The following is a 27,736-nucleotide window of genomic DNA, read 5'->3' as shown; positions in this document are numbered from 1 at the left end:
AGTAAACTGTAGTGTGTATTGTATAATATACCCTATAGTTGTAGAAAACTTAGTACAGTATTGGGTAATTTGTTTACATTACTATAGTTGTTATATTAGCACAACATCTAGCCAATAGAATTACCACAACAAATCAACAAATTCAAGTACTTTACTAAAGTACGGTTCAAAAACACTATAGTATTTACTATAGTATTTTTTTCCACAAACCTGACATGTTTGAAAAAAAAAAGACCGACTTTAATAGGTTTAATTGGATATTTTTTTAAAAAAAAGAAAACCATAGGTCTCTAAGTTATACTATTTATTTAGGATTTTGAGCAATTACATCAGTATAGCTGCTCAACTCATCAGTCAGTCACTCCTGCAGGCATCACAAAATACGGCGACATGGTCCGCGAGACCACGACAATGTCAGTGGCACATGCCACTATCCACCTCTATGCTATCCACTGCCACATGCCACTGAAGACCGGAAGTGCCACCGCATGTGCCATTGCGCCAGATGCCATCACTTGATGTTAATACTGCTGCTGACCTGGGAAAAACTGATTCAATATAATGTATTGCTTTTTTTTTTAATGCTAAAAAGCTTGTTTTCTTTCCTGCGGATTAGCATTTAAGTATATAGAATTTAACCATTAAACAAGTAAAGTTAATCATATGTATGAGTTGGGTTTTTCTGTCTTGCATGGAGATAAACACCATGTTTCTGTAAAATAAAGATGTCAAAAAAAAAAGTGAAGTAAAAATAATAATAATTGTTAGACATAGTCGGTAATTGTTTTTTTGTTTTTCACCAACATCATAGCTACCTCCAGGTATGGACGATCTGGAACAAATGTTTACTTCAAAATAACTAAACAGAGCTGGAAAATGATTATTGTGAATGTTTGTCCTGGTATCTGTATGAATGTGTCGTGTTGTGATGAGTTTTTTTTCACCAGAATTTACCTTAAATACAATGGAAACCAGAAACATATTACAAATGTTGCCTGCTCGAAGTGAATGACAAAAGATTTGTCGCCACCTACTGGAGAAACGACGTAACCCAAGGGTCTAAACGAATTAATGGACGAGTATGAACAAATCTTTTTAGTGAACAGATTCAAAAGATTCGATTCACTCAGAAGAGAAACCAAAACCAAAACTGGCTGAACTGGGAATAGCAAACTAGCACTATAACTGTTTCTACCATGCAAAAATTGAATGCAGCCCGTACTGAGCTTTTTCTGAAGGCAAACACTAAGCGCCACCTCAACGTCACAGTTAACGTTATGTAATGTGAGGTAAAGTTAATTTGTAAGTTTTGCGACATGTCATTGCATTGCTTAAGGCTTGTACATGCAAGAGATACGCTAAAGACCTGTTTAGGACAGCGTCGATTCTTTTTTGAAGGGAAAAAGAAGTTTGGTGAGTAAAGCTGTTCTTTTATAAAATAAGAACTGATAAAGTATACCGCAATTGGGTCGTCATAAAAGCGTCTGCCAAATGCATAATTATTTCTAGCTTGACATTACATGCAATTCATTACCTATTTAATCTATATAGAAAGTTCACAAGAAGGCAACTATAAGAACAACTCAAGCTCTCTAAACTTGTTAGTTGTTTTCAATGTCTATGATAATCTTGTCATTTTGTCTTAATGAACATAAGACACATTGTCATGTGAAGGGCTTAGGACGACAATGTAAACATATGGTGGCGTGTTGGACACAAGTTTGCATTGAAATTGTTCTCAATCAGATTGCAACATTGTAATATTTAATATTTTCACTTGAATGTACAGTTTTTGACAAAGAACATACAGGCATCAGATAGCTTGAAAACATACCATATCATTATTACAATAGAAAAAGAGGGGTTCATATGTTTTTCTGCAGACATGAAGGTGTGCATCATTGGAGCGGGGGTCATCGGCCTCTCCACCGCTCAGAGCATCTACCAGCACTTCCACGGCAGGGTCACCCCCCTCAACATAGAGGTGTATGCTGATGTCTTGACTCCACTCACCACCAGCGACGGGGCAGCTGGACTCTGGCAGCCGTATCTGTATGACAAGGGGAACGTGCAAGAAACGTGAGGTTTCAGTTGTTTCAATTCAATTCTGTGGCATAAAAATGGCAAATGAATCAGTTGAAGCACATCTTTGATTTTTATTCTTTCACAGTAAATGGAACAAAGAGACATTTGACTATCTACTAAGTTTCCTCAGCTCTCCAGATTCAGTAAAAATGGGAATCTTCCTCCAGTCTGGCTATAACCTGTGCACTGAACCAATGGCTGTGAGAAAATTATCTTTCAATACCAATTCATTATTTTTTTCCCAGTATACAGAATTTTAAATAATAAACTGCAAATTTTGATGGATAGAACATACTGTATTATATTGTCAGGTAACTGATTTCTCATTTACTGTAGGTGTCTGCCTGTGGGCCCTTAAAGGATTAGTTTACTTTCAAATTAAATTTACCCCAAGCTTTACTCACCCTCAAGCCATCCTAGGTGTATGACTTTATTCTTTTTGACGAACACAATCTGAGAAATATTAATAAATATCCTGATGCATCTGAGCTTTATAATGGCAGTGAGCAAAATCAACAAGTATGAGCTGAAGAAAGTACTTCCATCCACATCCATCCATCATAACATACTTCACACGGCTCTGGGGGGTTAATAAAGTCCTTCTGAAGCAAAGCAATGCGTTAGTGTAGGAAAAAAATCAAATCCATATTTAACAAGTTATGAAGTAAAATATCTAGCTTAACTGACGTGATGCCAAGCTAGATATTTTACTTCATAAGTTGTTAAATATGGATTTTTTTGTGTGTGCATCGCTTTACTTCAGAAGGCCTGTATTAACCCCCCGGAGCCGTGTGGTTTATGATGGATGGATGTGGATGGAGACACTTTCTTCAGCTCATACTTGTTGATCTCGCTCACTGCCATTATAAAGCTCAGATGCGTCAGGATATTTATTAATATTTCTCTGATTGTGTTCATCAGAAAGAAGAAAGTCATATACATATAGGATGGCTTGAGGGTGAGTGAAACTTGGGGTAATTTTCATTTTAAAAGTGAACTAATCCTTTAACTACAGTATTATATATTATTCTACATTGAATTATGTTTTTGCACTGTACCAGTCCAGTGCAGATCATGATCAGAATTGCAGAACAGAGCATAATGAACCTTATTGAATAGCTGAACAAAAGAAGAAGTGGTCAGAATCAAACAAACTTGACCGTCCACTCTAAACTGCTGAGCCCCCTCTCTCTGGCATGGGTTAAAACCAGTATAAAATTAGAGTGAAAATAACTGACACATTTCACTGATCCATATGAGATAATTGTGAAAATGGCTGCAATCTCTCTGCCCCCCTCAAACAGGACCCCTCATTTAAAGACGCTGTGTTGGGCTTTCGCCAGCTGACTAAACGTGAACTAGATATGTTCCCAGATTACAGGTACTTATCACTGCATCTAATCAAAAGTCATTTCTATAATTTGATTCTGCTGACGTTTTCATAATCAGTTTTGTTGTTTCAGCCCTTAAATTGGGATTTGTGAATATAGTGTTTTGTATCAACTTTCCTTTTTCCCTCGATCCCTTTCAGTTTTGGGTGGTTCAACACTGCTCTCATGATTGAAGGAAAGACATACCTGCCCTGGCTTATGGACTGGTGAGAGATTCTTCTTATCTTATCAGTAATCCAAATAAGAATTGGAACGAAATAGAATATACAGTGGGGTTCAAAAGTCCGCAATAAAGAGATTCAAATTCTAATTTAAAATTAAAAATGTTGAAAAATTTAAAACAAATAAACATTATGACTTAAAAAGAATAATTAATATTTCAGATTTCTAGATATTCTCCATAAGTTAGAGAGAGAGTGTATATATATATATACACAAAGTTCTGGCATGAAACTCTAATGGGCAAGCTAATAGGTCTTTTAACTCAAACTGCTCATAATCACATCATTATCACACAGATGATTGGTTCCTGCCGTATTAGTAGCCAATGAGCTTGGATGCTCAATCTTTAAATACATGAGTTGCATTTGCCTTAGCAGTGCAGCGTGCCCAGCTCCACCTGTATAGATCTGCTAATGAATACAATATATGCTGTATGCTATATTGTACAGCAGCAGCATGTCTTATTTGCTCACAGCAGCATGTCATGTATGTATTGGCAGTAGCAAGTCCCATATTTGCTCTGCAGCAGCAGCAGCAATAAAGCAGCATCAGCGTAGCAGATGTATTCCGCCAAGACCAAACATATCTACATTGTCATACCCATTACCATGCCAAGCACTCCGACAGTTGTCATGACAGAAATATATTTAATGTGTCTACACATCTTATACATGCATATGTGTTTGTGTCTAATTTTTATATAAATGTACTTATTCTTCTATTTTATATGTGTCAGAATAACTGTTATGCATTTATATAGTTATGTAAAATCTGCAGTGGATGTGTTAATCATTTACAGTTTTTATCAGGTCTAACAATGATTAACATAGTCTTTGACAAGGTCATGTTTGTTTTTCAAAGGTTACGACAAAGAAAGGTTCAGTTTTATCAGAGGAAGATTGGTTCATTTCAAGAGGTTTGATTAATTTTTTTATTGTCATTCTAACACTTTTTAAAATGAAAATCTCAATATCTTAAAATTTACACTACCTTTAAAGGTGCAGTAGAACGTCTTTTTAAAAGATATAATATAAGTCTAAGGTGTCCCCTGAATGTGTCTGTGAAGTTTCAGCTCAAAATACCCCATAGATTTATTTTTATTAATTTTTTTAACTGCCTATTTTGGGGCATCATTAAATATGAGCCGATTTAGGCTGTGGCCCCTTTAAATGCTCACAATCCCCGCCCACAGAGCTCGCGCTTGCCTTTAATAGCATAAACAAAGTTCACACAGCTAATATAACCCACAAAATGGATCTTTACAAAGTGTTCGTCATGCAACATGTCTAATCGCGTAAGTATGGTATTTATTTGGATGTTTACATTTGATTCTGAATGAGTTTGAGGCTATGCTCCGTGGCTAAAGCTAACATTACACACTGTTGGAGAGATTTATAAAGAATGAAGTTGTGTTTATGAATTATACAGACTGCAAGTGTTTAAAAAATAAAAATAACGACAGTCTTGTCTCCGTGAATACAGTAAGAAATGATAACTTTAACCACATTTAACAGTGCATTAGCACCATGCTAACGAAACATTTAGAAAGACAATTTACAAATATCACTAAAAATATCATGATATCATGGATCATGTCAGTTATTATTGCTCCATCTGCCATTTTTCGCTGTTGTCCTTGCTTGCTTACTTAGTCTGATGATGCAGCTGTACACATCCAGACGTTTTGCCCTTGTCTAATGCATTGAACATTTGCTGGCATACGCAAATATTGGGGGCGTACACCCCCACTGTTATGTAACAGTTGGTGTTATGTTGAGATTCGCCTGTTCTTTGGAGGTCTTTTAAACAAATGAGATTTATATAAGGAGGAAACAATGGAGTTTGAGACTCACTGCATGTCTTTTCCATGTACTGAACTCTTGTTATTTAACTGTGCCGAGGTAAATTCAATTTTTATAGGGCACCTTTAAATAGTTTTAAATAGTGTGGTTAGTATGATTTTTTTTTTATGTTTCTTGATGTTTCTTGAGCAACAAATCAAGATATTAGAATGATTTCTGAAGGATCATGTGACACTGAAGACTGGAGTAATGATGAAAATTCAGCTTTGCATCACAGAAATAAATTACATTTTAAAATATATTAAAACAGAAAACGGATATTTTAAATTGTAATAATAATCACAATGTTGCTTTTTTTTGTTTGTTTGTTTTGTTTTGATCAAATTCAGCCTTGGTGAGCATAAGAGACTTCTTTCAAAAACATTAAAAAATCTTATCGACCACAAATTTTTTAATGGTTGTGTAACTTTTTAAAATAGTGCTGACACTTACTCTGACTGAGGTCACATTAAATCAAAATAATCTTTTGTCTTAGTTAGAATATTGTGAGTCACAGAAGCAGTGAAGTATTATTGCTGTTTTTTGATTTTTACTTGCACAAGATCCAGTGTTAAAATACGGATGGGTGAAATGCAGAGCACAAATTCCAAGTATGGCACACCATACTTGGCTACACGTCACGTTACTTCACTTCACTTCACTTCGCTTCACTTCACTTCACTTCACTTCACTTCAATTCACTTCACTTCACTTCACTTCACATTGAAAGAGAGGTGGAGCTCAGAAATAGCATCTGGTTAACTGACACTAGTTTTAACATAATATGGGCAGATTCACTAACCCTAATTTTACTAATTTCACTAATTTTCCTGCTAATTCATGTAGAGATTCTGTCTCTATAATGTTTCAAAGTGAATTCAGTCAGCATTGGTAATGACCTCAAAATTGTCCTCCAGTTGGCAGATAGTGGTGCTGATGTTATCATCAACTGCTCTGGTGTCCGATCAGGAGATCTACAGCCTGATCCTGAGCTCAAACCAGGCAGAGGACAGATCATTAAGGTGAGGTTTAGTGGATAAAAGTCAATCAGACTTGAGGTTTTACATAGAACTGTGTTGATCTTGTGACTTTTATATCAACAGGTAGATGCTCCATGGTTAAAGCACTGGATTCTCACGCATGATTCCTCATCAGGAGTCTATAACTCACCATACATCATTCCTGGGTAAGACTCAATGAAATAAGTTCTAAATAGAATGCTAAATAGAATAAAAACTAATAAAAATGACAAAACCACATAACAAAATTATCAAAACGAAAATGAAAGTGAAAACTGAAAAAACCTTAATCAATATATTAATAATATTATACTAGTAAATAAATAATACCAAGATAACATTGTTATAAGCAAGCATTTTGCTGATTTTTACTTGTTTATTATTATATGCAAACAGTAGTCTTGTCTTATGACTGATACACTCAGTTTGTATCTGTAGGAGTCGTTTAGTCACTGTGGGTGGAGTTTTCCAAATAGGAAACTGGAATCTGCAGAACAGTTCTGATGACCATAAAAGAATTTGGGAAGCCGCCTGCAAGCTTGAGCCCAGTCTACAGGTAGCTTTCATCCATTTTAGCCTTGCTGAATTAGTGTTTGCTTGACTGGCATGAGGGGATTGGATCTTCTTTTTTCTCTCCAGCATGCACGGATAGTAGAGGACTGGACTGGTCTCAGGCCCTCACGCAGCAAAGTTAGACTGGAGAGAGAGACCATGCGATCTGGATCACACGCGTTTGAGGTGAGCTCATAGTGATCATTACACTGAAGATGCCATCTTCCAATGAGGAGGGGTTGCTATAAATAGCTAAGACGATGTATGCTTAGAATGTCCCTAACAGGACATGGTAATAGAAAAAAATGAGATGGGAGGAAAAAATTATATTGCAATGCTTTTTGCATTATATTGCATTCACTTGCAAAACTTTTGCAAAACTGGTGATGGAAATGATACGAGACGGTAGGAAAACGGGTTTTGCAAGCGAATGCAAAGTTTCTCAGATGAACACAAATGTTTTTCAAGTGAACGCAGAAGCTTTGCAAGTGAACGAAAAAGATTTATAAGCACACGGTGAAGTTTTGCAAGTGAACGCAAATGATTTCTAAGTACACAGTAAAGTTTCGCAAGAGAGCGCAAAAGCTTTGCAAGTGAACAAAAAACTTTGCACAAAAAAATGCAGTTTTTAAGAAAATACTAATGTTTTTTGAGTGTATTTTTCTTTCCATCTCATATTTTTTCCATCACCATGTCCCTTTAGAGTCTCTGTAGATTCTCCTCTTTTACACACCATGCTGTTTTCATTCACCTCAGGTCATCCATAACTACGGACATGGAGGTTTTGGACTGACCATCCATCGTGGATGTGCTGAGGAAGCCGCTCGGCTCTTTGGACTGATCCTGGAGCAGAAATCACGTCTGTAATAGATCTGGACTTCTGGACAGTATTATCCATCCAGTATTCTCTAATACGTTCTCTAATCTAATAACAATGTCATACTGATTCTATAATACATTTCACTATATTTACCTGCACTAATCTACAATAAAGACACATACTATTTTTCATGTTTTGAATCATAATTTATTGTTATCATACATGTACATCCAGTGCAGTGGCAATAGATCTGTGCACAGAGACACAAAACGCGGCACTAAATCGCAAAAGGCAGGCATAGGAGACAACTCTCTGGACTCACAGGAACAACTGCACACTTCCCATCATGCCACACGCATACCCACTGTACGGTTGAGAAGGCAGGAATACAAATAACCGAATATACCATTGAGCTGTCGGGCTGAAGAAACAAAGACAGTATGACAGTAATAAAAATATACTTGACCTACAGACCCATTCTGATGAAAGCCACTTGCAATTGTTTTATTGTTATTGAGTTGTATCTTAAGATTCAGTAACCTTTGATATGCCTGATTATAAGGGAACAACTGGAGTTTTGTATATGAATGAGAATTTTACATGAGTGATTGCAGGTGACAGCAAGTTAGAGGATGAAGATAGGTGCTCTCAAGTGCTGAGTGGTACGAAATGAAGAATTTGGTGTCCACTGGATACGTCACTGGTGTCAGTGAAACTCTTAGCACTATGAATGGCTAACATTTAACCAGGTTAAAGTATGGTAAACGGTCCTTTGAAAAAAAGCAAGATAACAGAGACCACAAACTGGTGCAATGTCTGATTTATAGCAGCATCCTGTCTCTGCTTCGATGAATAGATAAAAGTTGTCATGACCTCCCCAAAGGAATGCTGGGAGTGGAGTGTAAGGCCCTCTTAAAAAATAAAATGATTTTTTTTTACTTGCTATCATACTAAACCTGTCATAAACACACATACTCTTGTGCTATCTTTCAACTTCAAGACTTCAGGACTTTGAAAGTTCAAATCTTTCACTCTTCTCCTAAACACCCCCAAATGCTCTTTGAACATATGAGAGTGAGAGTGAGTGGTTTTCATGTGTTAAACTGCATAATGCAGTTTTAGATCCATTTTCAACCCATTTTCTGTTGTATTCCCTGGGAATGAGGCAAAAAGGGAGTATTATGTGATGGAAATGTATTCCCCTTGATTTTTTCTGGTCCGGATGTTCATAAAGAGAAACCTTTGGTGGGGGAATGTGTCATTTAATGGACTGATTTAAATCAAAACCAAGCAGTTCTTAAAACAATTAAATCTGCTATTCCTTTGTGGACACATTTAATTTTACAGAAAAATTCCCCACTTCCATCCAAGAACAATTTCTTCTACAAAGTCTTTCCAAACCCCTTAGTCCTGTGATCCAGAGCTGGAATGTGGAATTCCTCCAGGGCTGTGGTCTGAGGCCCGTCCCATCATCTCCTGACCCCACTCTCTGTGACTAGACTCCTGTAGGCCCCGCCCTGTGGTCTCTATGGGCAGCGCACAGGAAGCAATAGCAGCCAGCAAACAGCAGCAACAGTATACTGACAGGGTCAGGTACACTGATGACTCCAGCATCACCTTCAGGGGCAGAGATGGATAAGATGGTAAATTTCTCTGGATCACACATTCATATTGGGGTTAGTAAGATTTTTTTACAGTTTTTGAAAGTCTGTTAATGCTCACCAAGCCTGCATTATTTATACAGTAAAAATACAGTAAAACAGTAATAAAATTAAAAAAATATAATTATATTTTAAAATGTAATTTATTCTTGTGATGGCAAAGCTGTCAGCTCAGCCTTCAGTGTCACATGATCCTTCAGAAATCATTCTAATATGTTGATTTGCTGCTTAAGAAAGATTTCTAGTATTATTATCAAAGTTGAAGATTAAGATTTTTGCAGAAACTATAATTTTCTTTGTTTTTCAGGATTCCTTTATGAATAGAAAGTTCAAAAGAATTATCAGTATCTAATAGTTCTGTATAGACAAACGTGAACTAAAAATTGTGGTTTAAATTGATTATAGTTTTTTCATATATTTAGAATAATATTAAGTACAGCATATTAATAATTAATCATAATTTCTGCATATGAAAACATTTACACACATATGCACAGTTAGTGAAAGAGACCATTGTTTTTTTTCTTCTCATTTTTAGTCATATTTCTGGTAAGAAACTCTGAATTGTTGTTGTTTTTAGAGTTAGTTTTTGCGAGCTGGACTCACATGAGCAGCACATCTCAACATATCAGAGCATGTGCCATGATATCCAATAAATTAAGACAAATTCAAGAAAATACATATATTGGAACAACAACATTTATAATATCTCCAAATAATGTATATAATATTTGTTGTTATTTACTTATTGTGTATTTGTTTTTGGGGGGGTAAATTATTTGATTTATTCTGTATTTTTAAGTCTTTTATTATTTTCTAGTTAGTGTATCTGCACCTGTGCCACAAATGGTGTGATGAGAGCTCCAACTCGGGCCATCCCACTACTGGTGCCCAAACCCAGTGCCCTCGTCGCTGTGGGATACACCTGCAAAAGACACAAAGAGAGATAACCGAGATCTTCTCATTGAACTCTGAACTATTACTAAACCACTGGGTGGTTAGTGAATGGACACGGATATATTATTTCACTAAAGTTTCTTCAGCATGCTTTTATGCTATAAACACTTTTAAAACCAGTTAAATATCACATAGATTAATGTATTTGGGAAAACTGCCTCTCTCCTTGAGGTAATATACAGTCAGGTAACTATGTAATGAAAATTAACTCAATGACAGTAATGTCAAAGTCAACATACAGATACTGTGTGTAATATTCAACCCTCTAGTCATTCATCTGGAGATGAACTCCAGTAGTTTATGAAAAAATGTAGGATGACAAAGTGGCCTGTTTTATTTCAAGTGAGTTGTTGCAATGGCTGCCAAGTGGTGGTAGTGAGCCAAGAATTGGACATTTCCCAAGGTCAAAATCCTTCTCCAGCACAGCTTTTGCTTTGAGAGAATCATTTAACACTACAATGACAGTCTACAGGCTTTACTCTTTTTACAATTGATCTGCCAAGAGTGTCAAATTTTGCTGTGTTTCTATTACATATTCTTTTGTCTCAGAATAGAGCTTCCCTTTGAGCCTCAGTTCTTCTAAGAAATAAAAACAATATATCAACTGATATTAATTGAAAGAGTTCTCACCTCAGGGGTGTACACATATGCAGCCTGGAAACCTCCAGCGATGAAGGCCCTCGCAATGAATATAAATACTGTCAAAGAAGTCCTGCAACAAAGGGAATATAGTTAGGCTATATATCATAATGTATCTTCAAAGATGTCACATTAGAAAGAAATTCTAGTTGGATTTTACATGACATGTAGATGTAGATGTGTGTTCACATTTAAGATGAACACAGGCTTGAGTGCTTTAGAAAAATTGTTTGTAATGGATGTGCTTTCTGACCTTCCCACACAGCCGTAGAGCGGCACAATGCAGAGGGAGAAGACAAAGAAACACAGTGCCATAGTCTTTCTCCTTCCTAAACGATCAATTGCCCACAGGGTCACCAGCAGGCCTGTGATGCATCAATCAATACATTCATCACATTTTCTTTTTGCCTGCCATACGTTACTTAAAAATTAGATGTTAATGGCGTTATAATTCAAAGGTGTACCTGGAAACTCAGAAAGTGTGGTCCATAGCAGGTCTTTGTAATCATCTGAATTTAGATATTTGCACTCCAAACTACAACCTGGCTCCCTTTTTCTGCCCTTCCCCCCTAGGGGGTGACACATGACCAATATAAGCATACAGAATACATTGGTTGTATTTGGTTAGTATTCTACAACACTATAGTTTGAAATGTATTAAACATACTGATTTACATACTATTTAAAGGTGCCCTAGAATCAAAAATTGAATTTACCTCGGCATAGTTAAATAACAAGAGTTCAGTACATGGAAATGACATACAGTCTCAAACACCATTGTTTCCTCCTTCTTGTGTAAATCTCATTTGTTTAAAAGACCTCCGAAGAACAGGCGAATCTCAACATAACACCTACTGTTACGTAACAGCGCACGATTTAAAGGGGCCGCAGCCTCAATCGGTGCATAGTTGATGCCCCAAAATAGGCAGTTAAAAAAAGTAATTAAAAAAAATCTATGGGGTATTTTGAGCTGAAACTTCACAGACACATTCAGGGGACACTTTAGATTTACATTACATCTTGTAAAAACTGGTTCTAGGGCACCTTTAAAAAAAAAAAAAAAAAAAAAACCATTAAGCAGCATACAATATATATGCTGCACAGTATATTAAATAATATGTTGAATACAAATGGTATTCTATGCCATTCTTAGCCTCACTATGCTGCTCCAGTCTGTTTTTAAACACACAATAGCTTCCACTCACCACCACAGGCGCCTCCCTCCTGGAAAAGCTCAGTGGTCAGCAAAACCACACCATAATATGAAAATGCATTAGAGAACCTATAACAGAAAGCATACAACAAAACAGAACATGAATGCAAGCAGCAAGAACTAAACATTGTAAAATAATTGAGTGATATTGTGAAACAAGAGGGAGATCTGTCAAATCTCAAGGAACAAAAAGTCCTTTTAAAGAATAGTTGACATCTACATTCGTGATTTAATAATATGACTGTTTACACGGTAATTTATAAGAATCAGTATTGTAGGACTATTTTACCATATGAACCAGAGCAGAACAGTGGTCCAGCGTAAGTGTGGAGAGAAAAGATCCCGAAGTTTTCCCCTGTCCTCCTTAACACAGAAAACAACAGTCGCATTGAAAATAAGGAGAGATGAAATATAAATAACAATATTTATCATGTTTTCTATTTTAATATATTTTAAAATGTAATTTATTTCTGTGATGTTACAGCTGAATTTTCAGCATCATTCCTCCAGTCTTCAGTGTCACATGATCCTTCAGAAATCATTCTAATATTCTCATTTGGTGCTCAAGAAACATTTCTTATTATTATTATCAGTGTTGAAAACAGTTACATTTTTTTGTAGAAACCATGATGCATTTTTTAAGATTCTTTGAAGAATAGAAAGTTAAAAAGAATAATAGTAAGTAGTAGTAAGACTATAAATAACACTATCTAATAGTTCTGTACAGACAAAAACATTAACTTAAATGTGCGATTTAAGTTTAAGGTTCTATTTTTTATTTACTAAATTTAGAATAATTTAAAGTACAAACATTATTTAATCATTATTTATGCATGAAAACATTTACACATGAGACCCATTGTCTATTCCTTCTCTTTTTTAGTCATATTTCTGGTAGGAAACTCTTTGAATTATTGTTGTTTGTAGAGTTGATTTTTGCAAGCTGGACTCAAAATCATGTTGCACACAAGAGCAGCACAGTTTAACATATCAGAGCAGGTTCTGCCAAACTGACAGATTCAACAGCATTGTATTATAGGAAGTGTTTAACTGTTTTCCAGTAAAGAAAGCCATAAACGATATACATAAAGTATACTTGTACTAATATATTAGTATATTGAACAAAACTAGTACTTTACCTGTCTGGCCACTATGAGTTTTCCCAGCGGCATTGGGACATTATTCTCTGTAGCAATGCGTTTGAGTGTGTTCAAAGCCTTCTCCTGATTTCCTGTCAGGACGTCGTAACGAGCGCTTTCTGGCAGCCACTGTTGATGTGCATGACACTTACTCTACTGTTCACACAATATTTTGCTCACACCACAAAAAAAAAAAACTCTTCATATCTAGCTCTAAGAGAGAACAAACTGATATTTGAGGACTTCATACTTACAAAGCAAAAAAAAGCAAAAATGAAGAGTGGAATAGTGGAGAGGGCCAGCAGCCAGCGCCAGCCCAAAGTTGGCATCACCAAAATAGCCAGCATCACTTCAAATACTGTTCCCAAAGCCCAGAATATCTACAGCAGATCAGAGGGAAAGAGATTTATAAGAGAGTTAGACTAAATCCACACGCTATCCTGGTTATGGTGACTTCATGCTTTGGTTCAACAACTCATTACTGAAACAATTTAATCAGGGCTATGATATCTGTATCTAAACAATAGAATAGAATAGAATAGAATAGAATAGAATAGAATAGAATAGAATAGAATAGAATAGAATAGAATATTACATTACCTCTATCAACAGAATGCAAGTGGCTCTGGACCGCATAGGGAGAAACTCAGCATACAATGTTACTCTTAGAGGAAAGACCAGAGGTTTCTGTAAGTCTCTAAATATTTAATGATGTTATTAGATGAAAATGGCACATTCTGATTAATCATAGTAAAAATAATAATGGAGAACCTATAGATTAATAGAAGCGTAAATGTTAGGTTAACATCCTGCAAATCTCTTCATCAATTCACTAAATGTTTGTAAACTATCCTTCAAATGTTTGGGATCAGTAGGCTGTTGATAGAAATTAATACTTTTATTCAGAAAGGATGCAGTAAATGAATTAAAAGTGAAAACAAAGACTTTGACCTATTTCAAATAAATGCTGTTTTTTTAAACTTTCTATTAATCAAAAAAATCCAGAAAAAAAGGTATCATGGTTTCCACAGATATATTAAACTGTTTTCAACACTGATAATAATAAGAAATTATTATAAGAAACATTATAAGAAATGTTTCTTGAACATCAAATCTGCTTAGAATGATTTCTGAAGGATCATGTGACACTGAAGTCTAGAGTACTGAAAATTCAACTTTGCCATCAAAGGCATACATTACATTTGAAATATAGATGTGTATAGAAAGTTATTTTAAATTGTAATAATATTTCACAATATTACTGTATATTTATTTATTTTCAAATAAATGCAGCCTTGGTGAGCATAAAAGGCTTTCAAAAACATAAAAAAATCTTACTGACCCCAAACTTTTGAATCGTTGTCTACGTATCTAGATTTGTGTCACACTTACGATTGTGGAGCCCCTCCAATACCGAAGCCCACCAGAGCCCTGAGGAACAAGATCCATCCGTATATAGGTGCAAATGCACTGAGAAGGCCATAGAAGAGGGTCCACAATACACTCATCTTCAAACCCTACCACAAACACACACACAGCTCAAGTCATTCCCCGGTGCACAGTGAGATTGTAAATAACATTTGTCCAGCTATATTGTTGGACATGCACATTCTGCTCTTTAATTTATGAACATACTCACTGTTTTTCTCCCATATTTATCAGATATGTTCCCCCATAATGAAGAACTGATCATCATTCCAATAAAAACAACCTGTTTCAGAGAAGGGGAGAAACACTGTTATTCATAACAATGTGGTTAATCAGGCAAACACATTCAGGAGCAGCTGATGCAAAGCTTAACAGAACAAGAAAACCAATCCTACTGCCAAACCTATCTAAAAAAAAGAGGAGTCATTCTTGACTAAAAGAGAAGTGTACAGTACCGAAGTTAGTAGTGCCACCTCCCAGCTGGGCAGTGCCCACTCACAGTGCAGTTGAGGCGCCAATATACTGAGGATCATCATCTCCATGGCGTCAGCCATCTGCACACAAATAAAATCATCGAAATTGATTTTTAATTGATTGGGAAATTGATTTTTAACGACAACTTATAGATCTTTAAAGACAGACCTACTGTGAGTTACGAGGTTGTTAATCCATGGTATTTGCTTCTGCTGAAGCTGTCAGCCTGCATTATTTCAACTTATTCTTATAATAATTGCTTTTAAAAACTACTACATTACCCATGATAATGTACAGAAAATTCCACCAATCAGAGAGTCGCCACAATCAAAATGTGCCAAAATAGCTCCACCTACTCCCGTGAAGCATTGCAAATGCATAATCAAGTTGATTTTCCCTTTTCCCTCAAAATAATTAAATATTTGTATGTGCATATTTTGTAATAAATGTAAAATATATTGTTTATATATATATGAAGAGTTTGGTTCCAAAACACAGTAACGTTTGCTTTACCAAGAAAGTGGCAAGATGAAAACCACTATTTTCTGTTTCAAACTTTCACATAGCATCTTTTGGTTATAAAAACATTAAAAATTCAAATCTACATTTTGATTTTAAAAAGTTTATTATAAAAACGTATTATTTTTTTCCCCAAAATGCAATAAATCCATGACACTTTTTTTTTCAAAATGCAATTAATCCATCAATATAAAAGTTATTTTTCAAATTGAAAATACACAACAAAGTAAGTTGATTCATATACATGACAGAGTCTAAACTTTGCCAATATTTATCTTATATACAGGCATTTTACTAAAAATACATTCAGCCGTCGCTCCCAAAATGAATCTTGTTAATGTTATAAATTATTTGTCATTACTTATTAAAGAGTATCTGGCGCCACCGCACGGTTAAATAAACACATTTGCCGAGTACACTGGTATTAAAAACGGCTTTTAAAAAAGCCTTCAATGTTTACAGTGGTTGGAATGGAGCGCTGTGATCGGTTGAGCGGATATATCGCGTTCTGCAGAGAAGGGAGACTGGCGTTTGTCGCGTTTTGGAAAGAAAGGGAGAAAGCATGACAGAATAACACGACAGATATCGCATTTTGCCCAAAATTAATAAATTACTTTTCAGTACCGACCAGATACAATACTGATTTTGGTGGAAACTCAATTTTTTTAAAAAATGCTGTTTATCGCGTTTTGGAACCAAACTCTTCATATATATATTAAGCTGTTCGCAATGCTTCATGGGATTATAATTTTTTCCCTCACTAATGCCATTAATTACACAGTCTTGTTCCTTTGTATTTTTGTCTAATTTTCAAATACCTCTTTGCTTCAAATCAAAGTTTGTAATGTTGTGATTCACCTTGTAGCTGATTAGCTTGGTTCATGGCCTATAACGCTTTAATAAAGACTTTTTTTTAAAAATCCCTATGGTAAAAAAAAATGGAAAAAATACAAGCGCCTCTGAAAATTTGGGCAGGCACTGTTGCACTCAGTTATACAGTGTTGTGAGGGAACGATAATTATTCCCTCTCTACATTTTGCTTAAGTATTGTTACCCAAGAAAGTCCAGTCAGGATGGACAGTTTCCACTGGAACGTCCCAAAGCCAATGGCTTCCACGGCATCCTCAACCATGAATGTATCTGTTGAAAGAGTAACATATGGAGAGTAGTTTAGCCTTAAAGGGATACTTCACCCAAAAATGAAAATTATCCCATGATTTACTCACCCTCAAGCCATCCTATTTGTATATGACTATCTTCTTTCAGATGAACACAAGTTATATTAAAAAATATATTTTAAAAAATACCTCTAGCAGTTCAAACAAATAGGACTGGGCAGCAAGCTCAAGCTCCTCTTCTATTATATTGAAATCCTCTTATATTTCTCTTTAAAAATTCAGATTTTACACTTCTAATTCATGACCGGTGTTTTGTTTTGCTTAATCCTCTCTGTTTCCGCATTCATCAATGTGTCATACGTCGGGTCAGAGGTCACTCTTCTGCTGCAACTATTATTATAGTTTATAAAGTTTTAAATATGGATATTTTTCTTTAAAACCCATTGCTTCACTTCAGAAGGCCTTTATTAACCCCCTGGAGTCGTATGGATTACTTTTATGATGAATGGATGGATGTGCTTTTTTGGGCTTTAAAATCTCAAGCGCCATTCACTACCATTATAAAGCTTGGAAGAGCCTGGATATTTTTAATATAACTCCGATTGTGTTTGAAAGACAATAGTCATATACACCTAGGATGGCTTGACTGTGAGTCAATCATGGGATAATTTTCATTTTTGGGTGAACTACACTGACTCACACTACATTTCCCACATCCCCTGTTCCTTGGACTCTGATCCCCCTCCAGCTGCAGCTTGTTAGGACTGTTATTTAAGCTGCCATTTCACACAGACCTATGCGAAGTCTTGATCATTGCCCCGGCTGTCATTTCTGAGCGTTTATACCCCGTTTGTTTTCCCGTTGCCATTCCTGTCTGTTCACCGTTTATTGACCCATTGCTGCCTACCTATTGACCCATTGCTGCCTACCTATTGACCCATTGCCTGATTCTTGCTTGTGCCAGCCAACACCAGCTAAACCGTCTGACTTCTATAACCGAGGAGTTGGTTAAGGCCGTTCAAAGTCTCCACAGCTTGGCTGCTAACACGGCCGCCAGCACTGCCGCCACGACGCCACCACCCGCGGCGGTCGCCATAACCCATGCGGCAGAAACGCCGTCTCACGTTAACCCTCGTCTGGCTTTCCCTGAGAAGTTCGATGGTGACGCTACCAAGTGTAAAGGCTTCCTTCTTCAATGTTCTCTGTTCGTTAAACAGCAACCCACTCTTTACAACACAGAGACTGGTAAGATCGCTTTTGTATGCTCACTATTGACGGGAAGGGCTTTGGACTGGATTACCGCTGTGTGGCGCGCTGACGGGACAGCGTTTGCTTCGTTTAATGAATTCCTCAGACTATTCCGTGAGGTCTTTGATCACCCCAGAGAGGGTAAAGGAGCTGGTGAACGCCTGTTGGAATTATCCCAGGGGAGATTAACGGCGGCGGAATACGCCATGAACTTCCGCACACTGGCAGCACAGACAAATTGGGTGAGTGACACGCTTAAAATCCTGTTTCGAAAGGGTCTTAGTCATAAACTGCAGACTGAGTTAGCATGCCGTGATGAGGGCAGAGACCTTAAAAGTTTCATCGAACTGGCTATTACCAACGATAATCTGCAGTGTGCTTGTCGGGTAGGCTCACAATGTCTCTCATCGGCTAGAACCACGGCTCTCGAGGAAACCACCGAACCTATGCAAGTTAATGCCTACCGCCTGTCTGCTGAAGAAAGAAATCGCCGCCTCACTCATCGTTTGTGTTTGTACTGCGGATTACCTGGTCATCAGCAGATCTCTTGCCCCTCAAGTCCATCATCTGCAACTACTAAATCGGTGAGTGCCACCTTAAGCTCTGTCAGTCCCATAAAAAGTGTGTAACTGTCCCAATCACATTATGGATTAATGGAGTCCGTGTGGCTACCGCTGCCCTGGTGGATTCCGGCGCAGCTGGTAACTTCATATCAGAGGAATTCGCCAAAACTCATAAAGTGTCTCTCATTCCATGTTCCACTTCCCTCTCTGTAGCCACGATAGATGGACGCCCTCTGGGGACTGGACTGATCGACCAGCTATCCCAGGAACTTCCGAAGTCAACTGGATTACTTCACAATGAACGCATTCAATTCTACATCCTACCTGTGTCAAACGCTCCCATTATTCTAGGATTACCCTGGCTACGGCTCCATGACCCGCAGATCTCGTAGAGAGAGGGACAAATCACCAAGTGGAGCACCCAGTGTCAGAGAACATGTCTGTCCACCATCACACCCATGCCAGTTCACGCAGTCCTGTTCAACCCAGATATCCCAGTCATCCCCAATCTGCCCGAGGAATACCTTGACCTCGCTACTACATTCAGTAAGGAGCAAGCTAATACCCTACCACCACATCGCACTCACGACTGTGCCATTGATCTCCTCCCAGGCCACACACCACCCAGGGGTTGCATCTTCCCTTTATCTCAACCCGAATCGGAGGCCATGTCTAACTATATAGAGGAGGAGTTGGAGAAAGGGTTCATTTGACCATCTACCTCGCCCGCTTCCGCTGGCTTCTTCTTCGTGCGGAAGAAAGATGGGGGTCTTCGACCATGCATTGACTATAGAGGGCTCAACGAGATCACCGTGAAGTTCCGGTACCCGCTTCCTCTAGTGCCATCCGCCCTTGAACAGTTGCGTACCGCCCAATACTTCACCAAACTGGATCTACGTTGCGCATACAATCTCATCCGCATCAGGGAGGGTGATGAGTGGAAGACGGCTTTCTCCACAACCATTGGGCACTATGAATACCGGGTTATGCCGTTCGGCCTGGTCAATAGTCCTTCTATCTTCCAGTCATTCGTCAAAGACGTATTCAGGGACATGCTGAACAGAACTGTAATCGTATACATCGACGACATCCTTATCTATTCCAACACTCTAGAGGAGCATATTCACCACATTAGAGCTGTCCTACAACGCCTAATCGACCACCAGCTTTATGCCAAGGCGGAGAAATGCGAGTTCCACACCACATCAACCACCTTTCTGGGTTACATCATCAGCTCAGAGGGGATTGCCATGGATGAGAGCAAAGTCAACGCTGTCCTCAATTGGCCCGAACCCCACACCTTGAAAGAACTGCAACGCTTCCTGGGGTTCGCCAAATTCTATCGCCGGTTCATCCGGAACTTCAGCACCGTGGTGAGTCCTCTCACGACCATGGTCAAGAAAGGTACCCATCGTCTCAGCTTGTCAGACGCAGCCCACCAAGCTTTCCAGGAACTCAAACAGCGCTTTGTCACAGTGCCCATACTCCACCACCCGGACCCTTCAACCCCCTTCATCTTAGAAGTGGATGCTTCTAATACGGGAGTGGGGGCTGTTCTCTTTCAGCGACAGGGTCCCTTATCTAAAGTCCATCCCTGTGCCTTCTACTCCCGGAAACTCAACTCCGCTGAGCGCAACTACGATGTGGGAGATCGTGAACTCCTCGCCATGAAAACTGCCTTCGAGGAGTGGAGGCACTGGCTAGAGGGCGCTAACTACCCCTTCACCGTCTTCACCGACCATAAGAATCTGGAGTACTTGCGTACAGCCAAACGTCTCAACCCACGCCAGGCTAGATGGTCCCTGTTCTTCTCTCGTTTCGACTTCACGGTGACCTACCACCCCGGATCCAAGAACACGAAGGCCGATGCCCTATCTCGCTTGTTCGAGGAGGACCAGACATCTAGTGAGCCCGAAACCATTCTCCCCTTTCAGATGGTGGTAGCACCCATTCAGTGGGACATTATGACCCTTATAGAACAACATAACACTCAACAAGAGACCCCGGCAGCCTGTCCGCCTGACAAAGTGTATGTACCACCCAACCTCCGTGATCAGGTCTTAAACTTCACTCACTGTCTGCCTTCGTTGGGTCACCCAGGTATCACAGCCACCATTCATGTACTACAGAACCGTTTCTGGTGGGAGACCCTCGCCAAGGATGCCACAACCTTTGTCCAGCAGTGCCAAACCTGTAGCATGCAAAAGAGCCCAAGACAATTACCAGCCAGATTACTCCAACCTCTTCCCATTCCACAACGTCCCTGGTCTCATATAGCCATCGATTTCATCACAGATCTACCCCTATCCCAAGGTAACACCGTCATACTCACTGTTATAGATCGATTCTCCAAAGCCTGTCGTCTGATTCCGCAGCCCAAGCTCCCAAACTGCCATGCAAACTGCCGAGTTACTGTGCAACTGGGTCTTCCGCCTATACGGGTTACCCGAGGACATCGTCTCGGATCGTGGCCCTCAGTTCACGTCCCGACTATGGAAGGCCTTCTTTCAAGCCCTGGATGTCAACGTAAGCCTGACCTCTGGCTACCATCCCCAGGCCAACGGGCAAGCCGAGAGGCTGAATCAAGAGCTCACTCGCTTCTTAAGATCATATTGCAGCCAGAATCAGGAGGATTGGGCCCGGTACCTTCTGTGGGCAGAGTATGCCCAGAATTCCCTGGTTAAACCTTCCACCGGCATTACGCCGTTCAAGTGCATTCTGGGCTTTCAACCATCCATGTTCCCGTGGTCCGGGGAACCCACCGATGTGCCGTCCGTTACGGATTGGCTCAACAGAAGTGAGGAAACCTGCAATAAGGCCCACGTCCATCTACAACAAGCTGTCCGCCGCCAGAGAGAACATGCCGACAACCGGAGCCGCCCCGGACCTGAGTATCACCCCGGCCAATGGGTCTGGTTGTCCACCCGGGACCTCCGCCTGAGGCTTCCCTGTAAAAAGTTGAGTCCAAGGTACGTGGGTCCCTTCCAAATAACACGTCAAATCACACCAGTATCTTATCGTCTTGCATTACCTAACACCTATCGTATTTCTCCTACTTTTCATGTCTCTCTGCTCAAGCCCGCTGCTGACCCCAGTGAGGAGGGAGAGGGGAGGTCCTGTGAGCAGAGTCCCCAGCCCGTTCTAGTGGAGGGCGAGGAAACGTACCAGGTGCGAGAGCTGCTCAACTCCAGACGTCGGGGACGCATCCTTCAATATCTGGTCGATTGGGAGGGGTACGGTCCAGAGGAGCAATCCTGGGTCAGTGCCGAGGATATATTTGACCCCAACCTGATCGACGAATTCCACCGCAACTACCCAGAGACTGGCCCCTCGACTACGCGGTAGACCCCGACGTCTTGCACCACCTCGCGCCAGGAGTTGCTCACAGGGAGGGGGCTCTGTCACAGAGACGAACCCCGTGATTCCCCCCTCTGGCCAGCAGAGGGCCCCATCTCCGGAATACTGACACTCACGCATCCATTCACTCATCTACACTGACTCACACTACATTTCCCACAAGCCCCGTTCCTTGGACTCTGATCCCTCTCCAGCTGCAGCTTGTTAGGACTGCTATTTAAGCTGCCATTTCACACAGACCTATAGAAGTCTTGATCATTGCCTCGGCTGTCATTTCTGAGCGTTTATACCCTGTTTGTTTTCCCGTTGCCATTCCTGTCTGTTCACCGTTTATTGACCCATTGCTGCCTACCTATTGACCCATTGCCTGTTTCCTGGACTGTGATTCTTGCTTGTGACCCCGACCTATTGCCTGTCTTTGACTACGATCTGCCTGTCCTCCTTTGCTGTGTTTGCTGGTTCTGACCCCTGCCTGTGCGACCACGATTGCTTCAATAAAGCCTGCTAAATGGATCCCATGTCGAGTGAGGACTCATTACAACATTAAAGTTTTTCATCTAATATTTATATTTAATTTCAGCTTTATTTAATTGACAAAAACAATTTTTAATAACAACCCTGGATCAAAATGGCCAAGAAAAAACACATTAGAAAGTAAAGAAATGATTTATATATATATATATATATATATATATATATATATATATGTAACAAAAAACATAGCTAGTGATCAAAAAGCTATATTAATTGGCTAAACATACCATCAGTGGGGTTGGCAAATTCCCGAGGCACCGGAGCACCATCGGCCAAGGAAACAGACTCCATATCCATCCGTCCTCCCTCCACCTCCAAAGCCTCTTCCCTGCTGCCACACTCATCCTCTGAGCGAGTGCTTTCACCTGTACGCCGAAATTTCACCACTCTGTCAGAGAAAAACGGGCAAGCAGAAAATCAGGTACAGTATCAACCAGGTAATTCAGATTGACACATTTCTGCATATGGCTCTGACCCATTGACTAAAACCGTAATTGGAGGATTCACAATTAAATATCATTCATACTTTTTTGCAGTGGCTGTTTTCATGAAGAAACATGAAGAAAGATCATATAATGATGCCTGACAGCTTAATCACAGGTCTAGCAATGCCTATGCATAATATAACAGAAGCCCACACACACCAATATGCTGTTTATTGTAATGTGGCAGGGCAAAATTAAAAATTTGACAGAACAAGCATCTGTATGTGGAATACGGATGCAATGTGTAGGACAGAATGATGCATATAACAAGAAGCTGTTGCCAAAGTAACGAGAGAGCTTCCTGTTTGTGCAATCCCTCTTCTGGTGTTCTGGAAAGAAACCACGAGAGAATGTGCGAAGAGACAGTGGAGTGATGTTTGAAACTGTGACTCACAACCGTCAGCCTTTATAGGGAAATTGGATGACAGGCATTTTCTCACTGAATGAAAACTGCTGTTTAAAGATAACAATAACAGATGCTCTAGCAGTAGTCGGGGGGATTTTACTTTACAAATATCTTTGCAGCTATGAAGACAGATTGGATCAGGGAGCAGTAAATAAGAGAAGCATGTTTGATTACTGTAATTGCAGTGCCCACAGCGACACTACGAGCAATAAAGCCTTCATGAGCAGACAGGCAGTGTAATTAAACAGATGACCTCTCCATGCTCACCAGAGACAAACGGTACTTCGAGAGCATTCAAACAAGACAAAACCAGGATGAAGATATAAATCGTCATTGACAAAACAGACCTGAGCTCCATTACTGACTGCACGTATGAAGAAAATGGTAAGAATGAAGACGATTTACTCTGTATTATTTCCATAAAGTGTGGAAAAAGACCAAAGCCTAGCTGAAACAAGCTCTACATCAACAATTAAGAGCGCTGCCATCATGATTTCTGAACACCATCAGATGGCGACTGGGCCTACTGCCAAGCATCAGCAGCACAGGAATAACAGCATAAGCAGGCAGATTATTCAAAACTCTTGCATCAGTGGAAAGACCTTTACTGCAACACAGATGAATGAATGTATGAATGAATGAATGAGGCATTTATATAACACTTTTACTATGTACTTCTGTACACCCAAAGCACTTTACAATTATATAAGGGTTCTCTCCTAACCACCACCAGTGTGCAACATCCACTTGGATGACGTGACGGCAGCCACAGAACAGTGTCAGTGAGCTCACCAAACACCAGCTATAGGTGGAGAGGAGAGAGAGTAATTGGGTCAATTCAGTGGATGGGGATTATCAGGGAATTTGGCCAGCACACCAGGGTTACACCTCTACTCTTTATGAGAAGTTCCATGGGATTTTTAATGACCACAAAGAGTCAGGACCTCGGTTTAACGTCTCATCTGAAGGTTGATCATAAACAGGATGAAGCCCAATGACACACAAGGACAAGTTTCTATTTCTTAAGAGGCCACTTATGCATTGGATGATCATCAAGACCAAGATGTGTTGCTGTTCAGGATTGACCTCATTTCATTTAAAAACAGTATTATTTAAACATTATGCTATGCTGTGAAAATGTTTGTAACAGAAAAATATAAATATAACAGTAAATATTTTTTTGTTTGTAAATATAACAGAAAAATGTTACAATAAAAAGCTAATATCTTATTGTGTAATGTTTAAAATTATATTAGATTTAACCGACAATACATGTAATTTTTCTGTAAATACTGTAAAAAAATAAATGAAAAGCAAAACATTGTAATTTACAATAAAAAATAAAATATTATGATAAAAATAATATTACATTTAACAGGACAACAGTGGTGGTTCTAGCTTGTATGCGCCCTGGGTGAACCACCCTTTCTGCCACCCTCACTCCCCCACACAGAAATGAAGGAGTGACACCTTAACACATCCACGATGGAGAACATATGAAAACTCACACATATACACACATATAACTCACATAACAGCATGTTCAGGTTTGACTAATATTGTGACATCATTGCAAAAATAAATAAATAAATAAATAAATAAAAATTATACTTCAGTACAAAACAATTGCTAAACTTTGAGAAAGTCTTTTTTATTGTTATAATAATGATTTTTTATAATGTCTAATCATAAATCTAAATGAAAAACTTGGGAATTGTATATGAGCCATTGAGTAATCCTCTACTACAGTCATCTAGTGGATGTTGTTAAAAAAATTTTTTTAAAAATTAAAAAAATATTTTTTTTAAACTGTTTGTTTTCCAGTAGATGGCAGCAATTTTCCACTAAACCAAGAAACATTTTTCATGTTATGACCATAAATATAACTGAGGAATGTAGATTTTTTTTATTAAAGTGAATTTTACATAAAATGTTGCTATTTAATATATATATATATATATATATATATATATATATATATATATATATATATAAACTGCACAACTGTATAGTAAAAACACTAAAGTGAGGGACATAACATTTGTTTAAAAAATGTTACATTATTATGTAACAAAATCACATTTTACTCTCTGATTATGTAAGGTAGTTGAAAAGGGAATATTATTGCCCAATGTGTAATAACATAACAAACAACATACCATAGGCTACATAACTTTGCTATATGCATGTTATACTCATAACAAGATGAGAGAGAGCTGCATACATACTTTTATGTTTTTCACGTTTCACCTCTTATTTTTACTCTTTTTTCTCTAAATTGGGCTCCTGGTGGCTTCGAACTTTTTTTCTTACCATCATTTCAGTTTGTGTTGATTTAGAATGAAGCTCTCCCGCTCTCCCACCTGACGTCACCCCAGGTCTCCCCACTGGAAGCACTAAGTTGACGTAAACCAAACCCCGCCCCTTCAGAAGGGGCCCTTCTTCTCGTATTTCTGAGTGAGAATAGTTGGCACACACTTTACGTCCCGACCAGGTTAACTGACCCACACGGTGACATGAAATCATTGATGTGACGTGCACAAAAGCGGTGAAAACCGGTAACCCCCCCCCCCCACCCTTTCTTTGTTGTTGTTGTGCGAGCTCCCCTTGAGCCCCTCACAAGAGCCGCCCTGAGCGGTTGCCCATCTCGCCCATGCCTAAATCCGCTAGTGCAGGACAATACATGTACTTTTATAGTATAGTTATTAATAATGTATATTTTATAATAGTTTTTGTATATATATATATATATATATATATTTTTTTTTGTAAATTAAGAGGGTTTTTTCTTCAGTGTATACTTAACCTTGGGTTAACATTTATATCCTGCAACATTTGTTAAGGGTTTAGCGCTGTATTTAACCCTGGGTTAATAAGTCCTGCCCCAGAAATCATTTAAAATGTGAACAATCTGAAAAGTCACAGACAGGATTTAATATTTTCTAATGGGCCAATCAAATTATCTAAATTGCTCTCAAAGAGATATTGGCAGAAATTAGATGTCAATAATAACACAATAATACACAAATAACCATTGAGTTATTCAATGGAATGTGACGTGAATGTGCAAATGACGAGGGAAACAGTCTGTGCAACACAACGTTAGTGCTTTAACATACATAAATAAGCTGTTAGTTTAATCTACTTGAGCTGTTTACCGAACATACACCTCTGCCAATTCATGCACCCCAAACGTGCGTATCCATATTCTACATCAAACAGCCATTATGTAAGCACTGATTTTTTTTTAAGTTGCATAAATATCAATGTCACATTGTTTACGGCACATTCTAGTCGCAGTAGATCACTAAAAGGGCTTAAATGAACGGAGAGTGTCTGCATGATGGCTCAGGTCGCGTGCGGATGAAAGAAAAGAAATGAAAAGAACACTCACGGGAGCTGCCTTAACTGAAACAAATCATCGTCCATTATCGGTCTGTTCGTCGGGCTGCCGGAGTCTTTGTCTCATTGCCGTTACATTGCTGTCGAGTTGAGGCTGATTTCAGCACCACAGGCGTGAGGACAGTGAAGAGCTCAGAGAGGGGCGGTGTTGTGCGTGTGCGGAGCTGCCATGATTTCTGCGCCTGTTGTGTCGCTGGTGGCGTCGCTCGGCTTGCTGGATCTCTGCAAAGGCTGGAACGCCCGTGTCATACCAAAGCACCAGTGGGGCACTGTGAATATGTTATGGAGATGAGGAATCAAGACAATACTCTTTGCCATCCATGAATTTCATTGAGTTTTTTTCCCCATTCACTTTTTGAAAAATATTATTTATATATAGATTATGTTTCCAAAATGTGAAGTAAATTCTATTCATATTTTAAATATTCAACGAGACAAAAATAAAAATCTGTAATTGTTCATAAATTGCATTGCACCATTTTAAACTAAAATAAATACATTTTAATATACATTCTATGCCTGTTACTAGAGCACGAGGTCATGTTTGAAAGATAAATTAAAGCTGATTATTCTTCTTCACATATCTAGTTTTCCATAATTCCAGCAGTACAACATCAAGGTAACAGATTTGATTATTGATTAGAATATACTACCGACAAATCT

General features: G+C 38.7%; 2 protein-coding genes across 3 annotated transcripts; one reads left to right on the top strand and one right to left on the bottom strand.

The window, feature by feature from the left end:
• Positions 1-1,121: 1,121 nt before the first annotated feature.
• On the top strand, positions 1,122-8,121 carry LOC125266435 (D-amino-acid oxidase-like). 2 transcript variants are annotated; one of them, XM_048187062.1, is made up of 11 exons: positions 1,122-1,289; positions 1,884-2,079; positions 2,171-2,285; positions 3,390-3,466; positions 3,617-3,682; positions 4,560-4,614; positions 6,457-6,561; positions 6,643-6,725; positions 6,997-7,114; positions 7,198-7,296; positions 7,867-8,121. In XM_048187062.1, the coding sequence occupies exons 2-11, from the start codon at positions 1,886-1,888 to the stop codon at positions 7,975-7,977; spliced, it is 1,023 nt and encodes a 340-aa protein (XP_048043019.1). In that variant the 5' UTR covers positions 1,122-1,289; positions 1,884-1,885; the 3' UTR covers positions 7,978-8,121. The 2 variants fall into 2 exon arrangements, with proteins under 2 accessions (XP_048043019.1, XP_048043017.1); XM_048187060.1 differs by having other exon boundaries at positions 1,122-1,413.
• On the bottom strand, positions 8,115-27,531 carry svopa (SV2 related protein a). Its single transcript, XM_048187053.1, has 16 exons — positions 27,066-27,531; positions 23,008-23,168; positions 17,015-17,100; positions 15,423-15,521; positions 15,179-15,250; positions 14,932-15,056; positions 14,140-14,203; positions 13,794-13,919; positions 13,540-13,668; positions 12,690-12,763; positions 12,393-12,469; positions 11,652-11,756; positions 11,441-11,552; positions 11,179-11,260; positions 10,427-10,516; positions 8,115-9,547 (listed from the first exon to the last, which is right to left on the bottom strand). The coding sequence occupies exons 1-16, from the start codon at positions 27,098-27,100 to the stop codon at positions 9,335-9,337; spliced, it is 1,650 nt and encodes a 549-aa protein (XP_048043010.1). The 5' UTR covers positions 27,101-27,531; the 3' UTR covers positions 8,115-9,334.
• Positions 27,532-27,736: the final 205 nt, after the last annotated feature.

This window comes from Megalobrama amblycephala, linkage group LG4, assembly GCF_018812025.1.
Source record: "Megalobrama amblycephala isolate DHTTF-2021 linkage group LG4, ASM1881202v1, whole genome shotgun sequence".
Classification (NCBI taxonomy): Eukaryota; Metazoa; Chordata; class Actinopteri; order Cypriniformes; family Xenocyprididae; genus Megalobrama; species Megalobrama amblycephala.
This window is presented reverse-complemented; position numbering and strand designations above follow the sequence as displayed.

Bases quoted from the DNA above. Each gene is read 5' to 3' on its own strand.
- LOC125266435 (XM_048187060.1), top strand. From the start codon at position 1,317: ATGTCATTGCATTGCTTAAGGCTTGTACATGCAAGAGATACGCTAAAG. The intron at 1,414-1,883 runs GTGAGTAAAGCT...GTTTTTCTGCAG, and splicing joins TGAAGGGAAAAAGAAGTTTG to ACATGAAGGTGTGCATCATT. The intron at 3,467-3,616 runs GTACTTATCACT...GATCCCTTTCAG, and splicing joins GATATGTTCCCAGATTACAG to TTTTGGGTGGTTCAACACTG.
- svopa (XM_048187053.1), bottom strand. From the start codon at position 27,100: ATGGACGATGATTTGTTTCAGTTAAGGCAGCTCCC. The intron at 12,470-12,689 runs GTAAAATAGTCC...TTTCTGTTATAG, and splicing joins GTTCTGCTCTGGTTCATATG to GTTCTCTAATGCATTTTCAT. The intron at 11,757-12,392 runs GTGAGTGGAAGC...GTCACCCCCTAG, and splicing joins GGAGGGAGGCGCCTGTGGTG to GGGGGAAGGGCAGAAAAAGG.